At 37.8% G+C, this 12,452-nt stretch overlaps 1 protein-coding gene across 2 annotated transcripts in view; it reads right to left on the bottom strand.

Moving 5' to 3' along the window:
• LOC106577298 (methionine synthase) overlaps positions 1-12,452 on the bottom strand; it is a 39,945-nt gene that overhangs the window by 26,439 nt on the left and 1,054 nt on the right. Inside the window, exons 2-13 of one of the 2 annotated variants that reach the window (XM_045701186.1) lie at positions 12,184-12,255; positions 11,892-12,040; positions 10,861-10,950; positions 9,796-9,865; positions 9,573-9,665; positions 8,663-8,769; positions 8,460-8,519; positions 7,204-7,298; positions 6,225-6,325; positions 6,046-6,107; positions 5,276-5,343; positions 231-310 (exon numbers count right to left, since the gene is read on the bottom strand). In XM_045701186.1, coding sequence (XP_045557142.1) covers positions 231-310; positions 5,276-5,343; positions 6,046-6,107; positions 6,225-6,325; positions 7,204-7,298; positions 8,460-8,519; positions 8,663-8,769; positions 9,573-9,665; positions 9,796-9,865; positions 10,861-10,950; positions 11,892-12,040; positions 12,184-12,255 — 1,047 coding nt within the window. Of the gene's footprint in view, positions 1-230; positions 311-5,275; positions 5,344-6,045; positions 6,108-6,224; positions 6,326-7,203; positions 7,299-8,459; positions 8,520-8,662; positions 8,770-9,572; positions 9,666-9,795; positions 9,866-10,860; positions 10,951-11,891; positions 12,113-12,183; positions 12,256-12,452 lie in introns of both variants that reach the window. The other variant, XM_045701185.1, reaches the window with a different exon arrangement.

Here is a 12,452-nt window from a genome sequence, read left to right as displayed (position 1 = left end):
CATCAGTGCTACCGTGACTGAGAAAGGTACATCTCAGAGCAGGTCTACTGTAGAATCAGGTCCTCACGGTCTATATGTCATTATTATCTAAAAAAAAAGTTGATTCCTAGAGGCAGAACTGATCCTAGATGAGCACTTCTACTCTGCAAGGCTTTATAAAAAAAATACCAGCCCTGGAAACGGCCATGACTGGAAGGACACAGAGCTCATCTAAATTCTTGTTGTTCTACCTGCGAGTAGCATGTAGTCCTGAAAGACGTCAGTAGGGGGAACTCTGGGCTGGCAGTGCTTCACTTTCTCAGCAATGGCCCTGAACACACACAGAGAGATTTATATTAGTTTCAAATCTATCAGTCCTATATCTATAGACAATATATCAGTTCTATATCTATAGACAGTATATAAGTTCTATATCTATAGACAATATATCAGTTCTATTTCTATAGACAGTATAACAGTTCTATATCTATAGACAGCAGTATAGACAGTATATCAGTTCTATATCTATAGACAATATATCAGTCCCATATCTATAGAGAGCAGTATAGACAATATATCAGTCCTATATCTATAGACAATATATCAGTCCTATATCTATAGACAATATATCAGTCCTATATCTATAGACAATATATCAGTTGTATATCTATAGACAATATATCAGTTCTAAATCTATAGACAATACACCAGTTCTATATCTATAGACAGCAGTATAGACAGTATATCAGTTCTATATCTATAGACAGCAGTATAGACAGTATATCAGTTCTATATCTATAGACAGCAGTATAGACAGTATATCAGTTCTATATCTATAGAGAGCAGTATAGACAGTATATCAGTTCTATATCTATAGAGAGCAGTATAGACAGTATATCAGTTCTATATCTATAGACAGCAGTATAGACAGTATATCTGTTCTATATCTATAGACAGTATATCAGTTCTATATCTATAGACAGCAGTATAGACATTATATCAGTTCTATATCTATAGACAGTATATCGGTTATATATCTATAGACAATATATCAGTTCTATATCTATAGACAGTAGTATAGACAGTATATCAGTTCTATATCTATAGACAATATATCAGTTCTATATCTATAGAGAGCAGTATAGACAATATATTAGTTCTATATCTATAGACAGCAGTATAGACAGTATATCAGTTCTATATCTATAGAGAGCAGTGTAGACAGTATATCTGTTCTATATCTATAGACAGTATATCAGTTCTATATCTATAGACAGCAGTATAGACAGTATATCAGTTCTATATCTATAGAGAGCAGTATAGACAGTATATCAGTTCTATATCTATAGAGAGCAGTATAGACAGTATATCAGTTCTATATCTATAGACAGCAGTATAGACAGTATATCAGTTCTATATCTATAGACAATATATCAGTCCCATATCTATAGAGAGCAGTATAGACAATATATCAGTCCTATATCTATAGACAATATATCAGTCCTATATCTATAGACAATATATCAGTCCTATATCTATAGACAATATATCAGTCCTATATCTATAGACAATATATCAGTTGTATATCTATAGACAATATATCAGTTCTAAATCTATAGACAATACACCAGTTCTATATCTATAGACAGCAGTATAGACAGTATATCAGTTCTATATCTATAGACAGCAGTATAGACAGTATATCAGTTCTATATCTATAGACAGCAGTATAGACAGTATATCAGTTCTATATCTATAGAGAGCAGTATAGACAGTATATCAGTTCTATATCTATAGAGAGCAGTATAGACAGTATATCAGTTCTATATCTATAGACAGTATATCAGTTCTATATCTATAGACAATATATCAGTTCTATATCTATAGAGAGCAGTATAGACAGTATATCAGTTATATATCTATAGACAGCAGTATAGACAATATATCAGTCCTATATCTATAGACAATATATCAGTTCTATATCTATAGACAGCAGTATAGACAGTATATCAGTTATATATCTATAGACAGCAGTATAGACAATATATCAGTTCTATATCTATAGACAGCAGTATAGACAATATATCAGTTCTATATCTATAGACAGCAGTATAGACAATATATCAGTTCTATATCTATAGACAGCAGTATAGACAGAATATCAGTTCTATATCTATAGACAGCAGTATAGACAATATATCAGTTCTATATCTATAGACAGAATATCAGTTCTATATCTATAGAGAGCAGTATAGACAGTATATCCGTTCTATATCTATAGACAGCAGTATAGACAGTATATCAGTTCTATATCTATAGACAGCAGTATAGACAGTATATCTGTTCTATATCTATAGACAGTATATCAGTTCTATATCTATAGACAGCAGTATAGACATTATATCAGTTCTATATCTATAGACAGTATATCGGTTATATATCTATAGACAATATATCAGTTCTATATCTATAGACAGTAGTATAGACAGTATATCAGTTCTATATCTATAGACAATATATCAGTTCTATATCTATAGAGAGCAGTATAGACAATATATTAGTTCTATATCTATAGACAGCAGTATAGACAGTATATCAGTTCTATATCTATAGAGAGCAGTGTAGACAGTATATCTGTTCTATATCTATAGACAGTATATCAGTTCTATATCTATAGACAGCAGTATAGACAGTATATCAGTTCTATATCTATAGAGAGCAGTATAGACAGTATATCAGTTCTATATCTATAGAGAGCAGTATAGACAGTATATCAGTTCTATATCTATAGAGAGCAGTATAGACAGTATATCAGTTCTATATCTATAGAGAGCAGTATAGACAGTATATCAGTTCTATATCTATAGAGAGCAGTATAGACAGTATATCAGTTCTATATCTATAGACAGTATATCAGTTCTATATCTATAGACAGTATATCAGTTCTATATCTATAGACAATATATCAGTTCTATATCTATAGAGAGCAGTATAGACAGTATATCAGTTATATATCTATAGACAGCAGTATAGACAATATATCAGTCCTATATCTATAGACAATATATCAGTTCTATATCTATAGACAGCAGTATAGACAATATATCAGTTCTATATCTATAGACAGCAGTATAGACAGTATATCAGTTCTATATCTATAGACAGCAGTATAGACAGTATATCTGTTCTATATCTATAGACAGTATATCAGTTCTATATCTATAGACAGCAGTATAGACATTATATCAGTTCTATATCTATAGACAGTATATCGGTTATATATCTATAGACAATATATCAGTTCTATATCTATAGACAGTAGTATAGACAGTATATCAGTTCTATATCTATAGACAATATATCAGTTCTATATCTATAGAGAGCAGTATAGACAATATATTAGTTCTATATCTATAGACAGCAGTATAGACAGTATATCAGTTCTATATCTATAGAGAGCAGTGTAGACAGTATATCTGTTCTATATCTATAGACAGTATATCAGTTCTATATCTATAGACAGCAGTATAGACAGTATATCAGTTCTATATCTATAGAGAGCAGTATAGACAGTATATCAGTTCTATATCTATAGAGAGCAGTATAGACAGTATATCAGTTCTATATCTATAGAGAGCAGTATAGACAGTATATCAGTTCTATATCTATAGACAGTATATCAGTTCTATATCTATAGACAGTATATCAGTTCTATATCTATAGACAATATATCAGTTCTATATCTATAGAGAGCAGTATAGACAGTATATCAGTTATATATCTATAGACAGCAGTATAGACAATATATCAGTCCTATATCTATAGACAATATATCAGTTCTATATCTATAGACAGCAGTATAGACAATATATCAGTTCTATATCTATAGACAGCAGTATAGACAATATATCAGTTCTATATCTATAGACAGCAGTATAGACAATATATCAGTTCTATATCTATAGACAACAGTATAGACAGAATATCAGTTCTATATCTATAGACAGCAGTATAGACAATATATCAGTTCTATATCTATAGACAGAATATCAGTTCTATATCTATAGAGAGCAGTATAGACAGTATATCCGTTCTATATCTATAGACAGCAGTATAGACAGTATATCAGTTCTATATCTATAGAGAGCAGTATAGACAGTATATCTGTTCTATATCTATAGACAGTATATCAGTTCTATATCTATAGACAGCAGTATAGACATTATATCAGTTCTATATCTATAGACAGTATATCGGTTATATATCTATAGACAATATATCAGTTCTATATCTATAGACAATATATCAGTTCTATATCTATAGACAGTAGTATAGACAGTATATCAGTTCTATATCTATAGACAATATATCAGTTATATATCTATAGAGAGCAGTATAGACAATATATTAGTTCTATATCTATAGACAGCAGTATAGACAGTACATCAGTTCTATATCTATAGAGAGCAGTGTAGACAGTATATCTGTTCTATATCTATAGACAGTATATCAGTTCTATATCTATAGACAGCAGTATAGACATATCAGTTCTATATCTATAGACAGTATATCAGTTATATATCTATAGACAATATAATAGTTGTATATCTATAGACAATATATCAGTTCTATATCTATAGACAGCAATATAGACAATATATTAGTTCTATATCTATAGAGAGCAGTATAGACAGTATATCAGTTCTATATCTATAGACAGCAGTATAGACAGTATATCAGTTCTATATCTATAGAGAGCAGTATAGACAGTATATCCGTTCTATATCTATAGACAGCAGTATAAACAGTATATCAGTTCTATATCTATAGACAGTATATCAGTTCTATATCTATAGACAATATATCAGTTCTATATCTATAGACAGTATATCAGTTCTATATCTATAGACAGCAGTATAGACAGTATATCAGTTCTATATCTATAGACAGTATATCAGTTCTATATCTATAGACAGCAGTATAGACAATATATCAGTTCTTTATCTATAGACAGCAGTATAGACAGTATATCAGTTCTATATCTATAGACAGCAGTATAGACAATATATCAGTTCTATATCTATAGACAACAGTATAGACAGTATATCAGTTCTATATCTATAGACAGTATATCAGTTCTATATCTATAGACAGCAGTATAGACAATATATCAGTTCTTTATCTATAGACAGCAGTATAGACAGTATATCAGTTCTATATCTATAGACAGCAGTATGAACAGTATATCCGTTCTATATTGCTGGACAGTAGCTGGTGCCAGAGGACAGACAGTCACCTGATGTGTGCAGGAGTCGTTCCACAGCATCCACCAACCAGATTCACCAGACCATCTGTAGCAAAGTCCTACACAAATAAGAGACAGTCAGAGTGTATACAAGCTGTAATGATACAATGGCCATGAGGTTAAAGTGCAGACTGTCAGCTTTCATTTGAGGGTATTTTCATCCATATCGGGTGAACCGTTTAGAAATTACAGCACTTTTTGCACATAGTCCCCCCATTTTAGGCGACCAAAAATATTGGGACAAATTCACTTATGTGTATTAAAGTAGTCAAACGTTTAGTATTTTGTCCCATATACCTAGCACACAACGATTACATCAAGCTTGTGATTCTACAAACTTGTTGGATGTATTGGCTGTTTGTTTTGGTTGTTTTTCAGATTATTTTGTGCCCAATAGAAATGAATGGTAAATCATGTATAGTGTCATTCTGGATTCACTTTTATTGTAAATGAGAATATAATATGTTTCTTAACACTTCTACATTAATGTGGACGCTACCATGACTATGGATAATCATGAATAATAATGAGTGAGAAAGTTACAGACACACATCATACCCCTAAAACATGCTAACCTCTCCCCATTACAATAACAGGGGAGGTTAGCATTTTATATCATACCCCCAAAACATGCTAACCTCTCACCATTACAATAACAGGGGAGGTTAGCATTTTGGAGGGGTATGATATTTATTCATTTGCCTGAATCAAATCGATAGATCATTCATTGGGTAGACCAGCTATAAAATCAATAAGTTTACCTTTAAATGTGAGGCTGTCAACTCTGGGGTCTCATCGTATCCACCGAACGTATTGGGGAGACCTGGAACAAGCAGAGTGTGTGAAAATGGCAGATCGTGGTTGTGAACACAAAACAAAGGTGAGCTAGCTAGATGCTAAGTTTGCCACGGGTGAGTTGGGATGGATGGGTGCTGGTTACCTGCATTGGGGTAGCATAAGACGTGAGCGGTGGTGCATTTCCCAATAGCTTGAATAAAAGGCCTCATCTCAGTGGCTCCTAAGGCACAGTTAAGCCCAATACTGGAAGAGAGGAACACATTGTATATCAGCCTATTGAGGCCCAGTCTGATGAGGTCAGAATAAGACACAGTAACACACTGTATATCAGCCTATTGACCAAATACTTATTTTCCACCATAATTTGCAAATAAATTCATAAAAATCCTACAATATGATTTTCTGGATTTTTTTTTCTCATTTTGTCTGTCATAGTTGAAGTGTACCTATGATGAAAATTACAGGCCTCTCATCTTTTTAAGTGGGAGAACTTGCACAATTGGTGGCTGACTAAATACTTTTTTGCCCCACTGTATCAGCCTACTGAGGCCCAGTCTGATGAGGTCAGAATAAGACACAGTAACACTGTATATCAGCCTATTGAGGCCCAGTCTGATGAGGTCAGAATAATACACAGTAACACTGTATATCAGCCTACTGAGGCCCAGTCTGATGAGGTCAGAATAATACACAGTAACACTGTATATCAGCCTATTGAGGCCCAGTCTGATGAGGTCAGAATAAGACACAGTAACACTGTATATCAGCCTATTGAGGCCCAGTCTGATGAGGTCAGAATAAGACACAGTAACACTGTATATCAGCCTATTGAGGCCCAGTCTGACGAGGTCAGAATAAGACACAGTAACACACTGTATATCAGCCTACTGAGGCCCAGTCTGATGAGGTCAGAATAATACACAGTAACACACTGTATATCAGCCTATTGAGGCCCAGTCTGATGAGGTCAGATGTTGTAGATTCCATTAATCTCTCCAGCAGATCTGAAGTTTGAAGTTTATTTGAATATAAAACAGCAAGAAACTTGAGGACAAACATGTGGAAGTCGACAACAACAACAAGGTAGTATTGAAGTCCTGAAGCAGAATGTAGAGACTCACCAGAGGGGTTTGGCATGGGAAACACTGATGACGAAGGCCTCTCCTGTCTGTCCTGAGAGAGTACGACCACTCCTGTCCACGATGGTGCCTGATATCTAGAAACACAATCAATCAATCTGTCTTGAGAGAGTATGACCACTCCTGTCCACGATGGTGCCTGATATCTAGAAACACAATCAATCTGTCTTGAGAGAGTACGACCAGTCCTGTCCACGATGGTGCCTGATATCTAGAAACACAATCAATCTGTCTTGAGAGAGTATGACCAGTCCTATCCACGATGGTACCTGATATCTAGAAACACAATCAATCTGTCTTGAGAGAGTACGACCAGTCCTGTCCACGATGGTGCCTGATATCTAGAAACACAATCAATCTGTCTTGAGAGAGTACGACCAGTCCTGTCCACGATGGTGCCTGATACCTAGAAACACAATCAATCCGTCTTGAGAGAGTACGACCAGCCATGTCTAGGACTGTGGCGGTCATACAATTTTGTCAGCCGGTAATTGTCATGCAAATGAATGCTGGCCTCGCGGTAATTGACCTTTATTTAACGAACATGTTTAGCGTCTCTGGGCTTCCACACATACAAGCTGTTGATGCACACCTTTGGGGGGGAAAAAAAGTGAATTAAATGAATTTAATACAGCCTACACCGTCACAATCAAATCCATTATTTTGTGACATGGCCTATAAACCTGGGAATGTCTTAGAGATCTAAAAGATAATGGCTGCATGATGCAAATCTATACTGAACAAATATATAAAACGCAACATGTAAAGTGTTGGTCCCATGTTTCATGAGCTGAAATAAAAGATCACAGAAATGTTCACACAATTCCTAGAAGCTGAAAAATGTCCCAGTTCTACCCTGGCCTGCATACTCATCAGATATGTTACCAATTGAGCATGTTTGGGATGCTCTGGATCGACATGTATGACAGCGTGTTCCAATTCCCGCCAATATCTAGCAACTTCGCACAGCCGTTGAAGAGGAGTGGCACAACATTCCACAGGCCACAATCAACAGCCTGATCAACTCTATGTGAAGGAGATGTGTCACGCTGCATGAGGCAAATGGTGGTCACACCAGATACTGACTGGTTTTCACTCAATCACTCAATCACTCAATCAAATCTAGTAGCTCTGCACAATACAGGAACATAATCTCTTCTCTAGTGAGAGATTGAACATTTATTGGTTAATTTAACTAAGAAATATACTGGCAAGATACTGACAAAAGACATACTTACAAATATAGGTCTTGGTTCGTAGCTCTCTTCAAACAGTTTGTCGATAGCAAACAGTGATGCCTTTATGACAAGATAAAAATACAAAATAAAAAATCGATACATTGATTATGATCAATAGTATGGAATTGTATGTAAAACTAGAATCCTATTGATAGAAACTAGATGACTGTCAGTGATGAAGACGGTGAGTGAAGAAGGTGTACCTTGGCGTTGGCCGTGTCAAAGATGGTCTCGACCATGATAATATCTGCTCCTCCATCCAACAGACCCCGAACCTGCTCAGTGTAGGCCTCAGCCAGCTCATCAAAGGCTGAGGGGGGGAAGACACAGGACCACTCAGCACGGTAGCACCATCAGAGATAGTTCTGACAACTCTGGAGGTTACCAATGGTTTATCAAGAGTCACCTGAGAGGCCTTTATAGACCCTTTATAGACCCAGCTACATAGTGTAGGTCTGAGAGGCATTATAGACACTGATAGGGTAACAGCTACATAGTGCAGGTCTGAGGCCTTATAGACCCTGATAGGGTAACAGCTACATAGTGTAGGTCTGAGACGCCTTATAGACCCTGATAGGGTAACAGCTACATAGTGTAGGTCTGAGACGCCTTATAGACCCTGATAGGGTAACAGCTACATAGTGTAGGTCTGAGGCATTATAGAACCTGATAGGGTAACAGTTACATAGTGTAGGTCTGAGGCCTTATAGACCCTGATAGGGTAACAGCTACATAGTGTAGGTCTGAGGCCTTATAAACCCTGATAGGGTAACAGCTACATAGTGTAGGTCTGAGGCATTATAGACCCTGATAGGGTAACAGTTACATAGTGTAGGTCTGAGAGGCCTTATAGACCCTGATAGGGTAACAGCTACATAGTGTAGGTCTGAGGCCTTATAGACCCTGATAGGGTAACAGTTACATAGTGTAGGTCTGAGACGCCTTATAAACCCTGATAGGGTAACAGTTAAGACAGCTATATAGTGCAGATCTGTAGTGACATTTCACCACTGTATGGCTCTGAAAACACCTGCCAATCTGCCACTTTGCAGTGCCATCAGTAGAAAGAGAAGGAAGAAGAGAGGTGATAAAACAACAAGCTGTATCTCTTACTGACGTTCCTGAAGTCTGGTCTTTCCACGGAGGGAGACACAGACAGGGTTTTATTGGTGGGGCCCACGGCGCCCGCCACGTATCTCTTACAACCTGGTAATAAAAAAATAAAAACATTTGTGAGTTACAAACACGGAAATACACATCTATTACATACAATGTTGTCAATGTCAAATAGGTTTTTTTTTCCTCCAATGACGATAATTTATCTTTATCAGCTGACCTGTCTGGTTGGTGATGTCATCTGCTGCTTTCCTGGCTATTTCCGCTGACACCTTGTTCATACGATAAGCCTGGGAAAACATCAGTGAGTCAAAACAACCCTCCGCTGATACCTTGTTCATACGATAAGCCTGGGAAAACATCAGAGAGTCAAAACAACCCTCCGCTGATACCTTGTTCATACGATAAGCCTGGGAAAACATCAGTGAGTCAAAACAACCCTCCGCTGATACCTTGTTCATACCATAAGCCTGGGAAAACATCAGAGAGTCAAAACAACCCTCCGCTGATACCTTGTTCATACGATAAGCCTGGGAAAACATCAGTGAGTCAAAACAACCCTCCGCTGATACCTTGTTCATACGATAAGCCTGGGAAAACATCAGAGAGTCAAAACAACCCTCCGCTGATACCTTGTTCATACCATAAGCCTGGGAAAACATCAGAGAGTCAAAACAACCCTCCGCTGATACCTTGTTCATACCATAAGCCTGGGAAAACATCAGAGAGTCAAACAACGTGAATGAGTGAGTGAGACATTTATTGTGTCAAGTCACCTTTAAGAACCCAACCCTGACTGACTACATGTGATCTGATGTTGTGATAACAGCTTCTGATTGGTGATCTGATGTTGAGATAACAGCTTCTGATTGGTGATCTGATGTTGAGATAACAGCTTCTGATTGGTGATCTGATGTTGAGATAACAGCTTCTGATTGGTGATCTGATGTTGAGATAACAGCTTCTGATTGGTGATCTGATGTTGAGATAACAGCTTCTGATTGGTGATCTGATGTGATAACAGCTTCTGATTGGTGATCTGATGTGATAACAGCTTCTGATTGGTGATCTGATAACGGCTTCTGATAACAGCTTCTGATTGGTGATCTGATAACAGCTTCTGATTGGTGATCTGATGTGATAACAGCTTCTGATTAGTGATCTGATAACAGCTTCTGATTGGTGATCTGATAACAGCTTCTGATTGGTGATCTGATGAGATAACAGCTTCTGATTGGTAATCTGAGTGTTATTCTACAGACCACCCACTGACACGTTCTCTTACCAAATGTTCCAGTCCGTAGTCGGCTTGGGCGATACAGGTGCTACTGAAAGTGTTGGTCTCAATGATGTCTGCCCCGGCCAGCAGGTATTCCTAGAAACAAACACGAGAAGAGGAACGTCAATGCTTATTCACTCAACAGGGTTTCACCAAACAAAAAGGGTCATCTCATCCTGTCCTTCCATCTCTCTCTCTCTCTCCCTCCCTCCCTTCCACAAAAAGAGCGGAAATACGTCTCAATAACAGATCAACAATTCTAGGGGCAGGTTAATTATTACTACGGCGTAACAGACAGGTGCATTAACGAGAGCCTAACTTTTACATCTCAGGTGTGTTGCTGTCCTGGATAACGTGAACCACTTTTTAACCCACTGACCGCACCTTGTGCGTGTGGTAGGTGACATCACCGCACCTTGTGCGTGTGGTAGGTGACATCACCGCACCTTGTGCGTGTGGTAGGTGACATCACCGCACCTTGTGCGTGTGGTAGGTGACATCACCGCACCTTGTGCGTGTGGTAGGTGACATCACCGCACCTTGTGCGTGTGGTAGGTGACATCACCGCACCTTGTGCGTGTGGTAGGTGACATCACCGCACCTTGTGCGTGTGGTAGGTGACATCACCGCACCTTGTGCGTGTTGTAGGTGACATCACCGCACCTTGTGCGTGTTGTAGGTGACATCACCGCACCTTGTGCGTGTTGTAGGTGACATCACCGCACCTTGTGCGTGTTGTAGGCGACATCACCGTACCTTGTGCATGCTGCAGGTGACATCACCGTACCTTGTGTATATTGTAGGTGACATCACCGTACCTTGTGTATATTGTAGGTGACATCACCGTACCTTGTGCATGTTATAGATGAATCATCACCGTACCTTGTGTATATTGTAGATGACATCACCGTACCTTGTGTATATTGTAGGTGACATCACCGTACCTTGTGTATATTGTAGGTGACATCACCGTACCTTGTGCATATTGTAGGTGACATCACCGTACCTTGTGCATGTTATAGATGACATCACCGTACCTTGTGTATATTGTAGATGACATCACTCTGTGTGATGCTCAGCAGGTCGTTGTTGCCCTTCAGGCTGTGGGTGTGGTCTTTAAACTCCTCCCCCCTGAAGTGCTCCTCCTCCAATCGCCTCTCCTGGATCATGGTGCCCATCCCTCCATCTAGTATCATGATCCTCTTCCCTAACAGCTCCCTGAGTTCAGCCTCTAGGGAAGGTCTGCTAGGGCCACTACCTGAGGTATGCAGTTAACATATTACATGTTAATATGGTTATGACGTGTTAAATATGTTCCCATCCCTCCATCTAGTATCATGATCCTCTTCCCTAACAGCTCCCTGAGTTCAGCCTCTAGGGAAGGTCTGCTAGGGCCACTACCTGAGGTATGCAGTTAACATATTACATGTTAATATGGTTATGACGTGTTAAATATGTTCCCATCCCTCCATCTAGTATCATGATCCTCTTGCCTAACAGTTCAGCCTCTAGTGAAGCTCTGCAGTTAGCATATTACATGTTAATATGGTTATATAAACTGGTTGAGAGAGTGACCAAGCTGTCATTAAGACAAAGGG

The sequence above is a fragment of the Salmo salar genome, chromosome ssa18, assembly GCF_905237065.1.
Source record: "Salmo salar chromosome ssa18, Ssal_v3.1, whole genome shotgun sequence".
Lineage (NCBI taxonomy): Eukaryota > Metazoa > Chordata > Actinopteri > Salmoniformes > Salmonidae > Salmo > Salmo salar.
The sequence above is the reverse complement of the archived record's forward strand: the minus strand, read 5'-3'. Positions and strand labels throughout refer to the sequence as shown.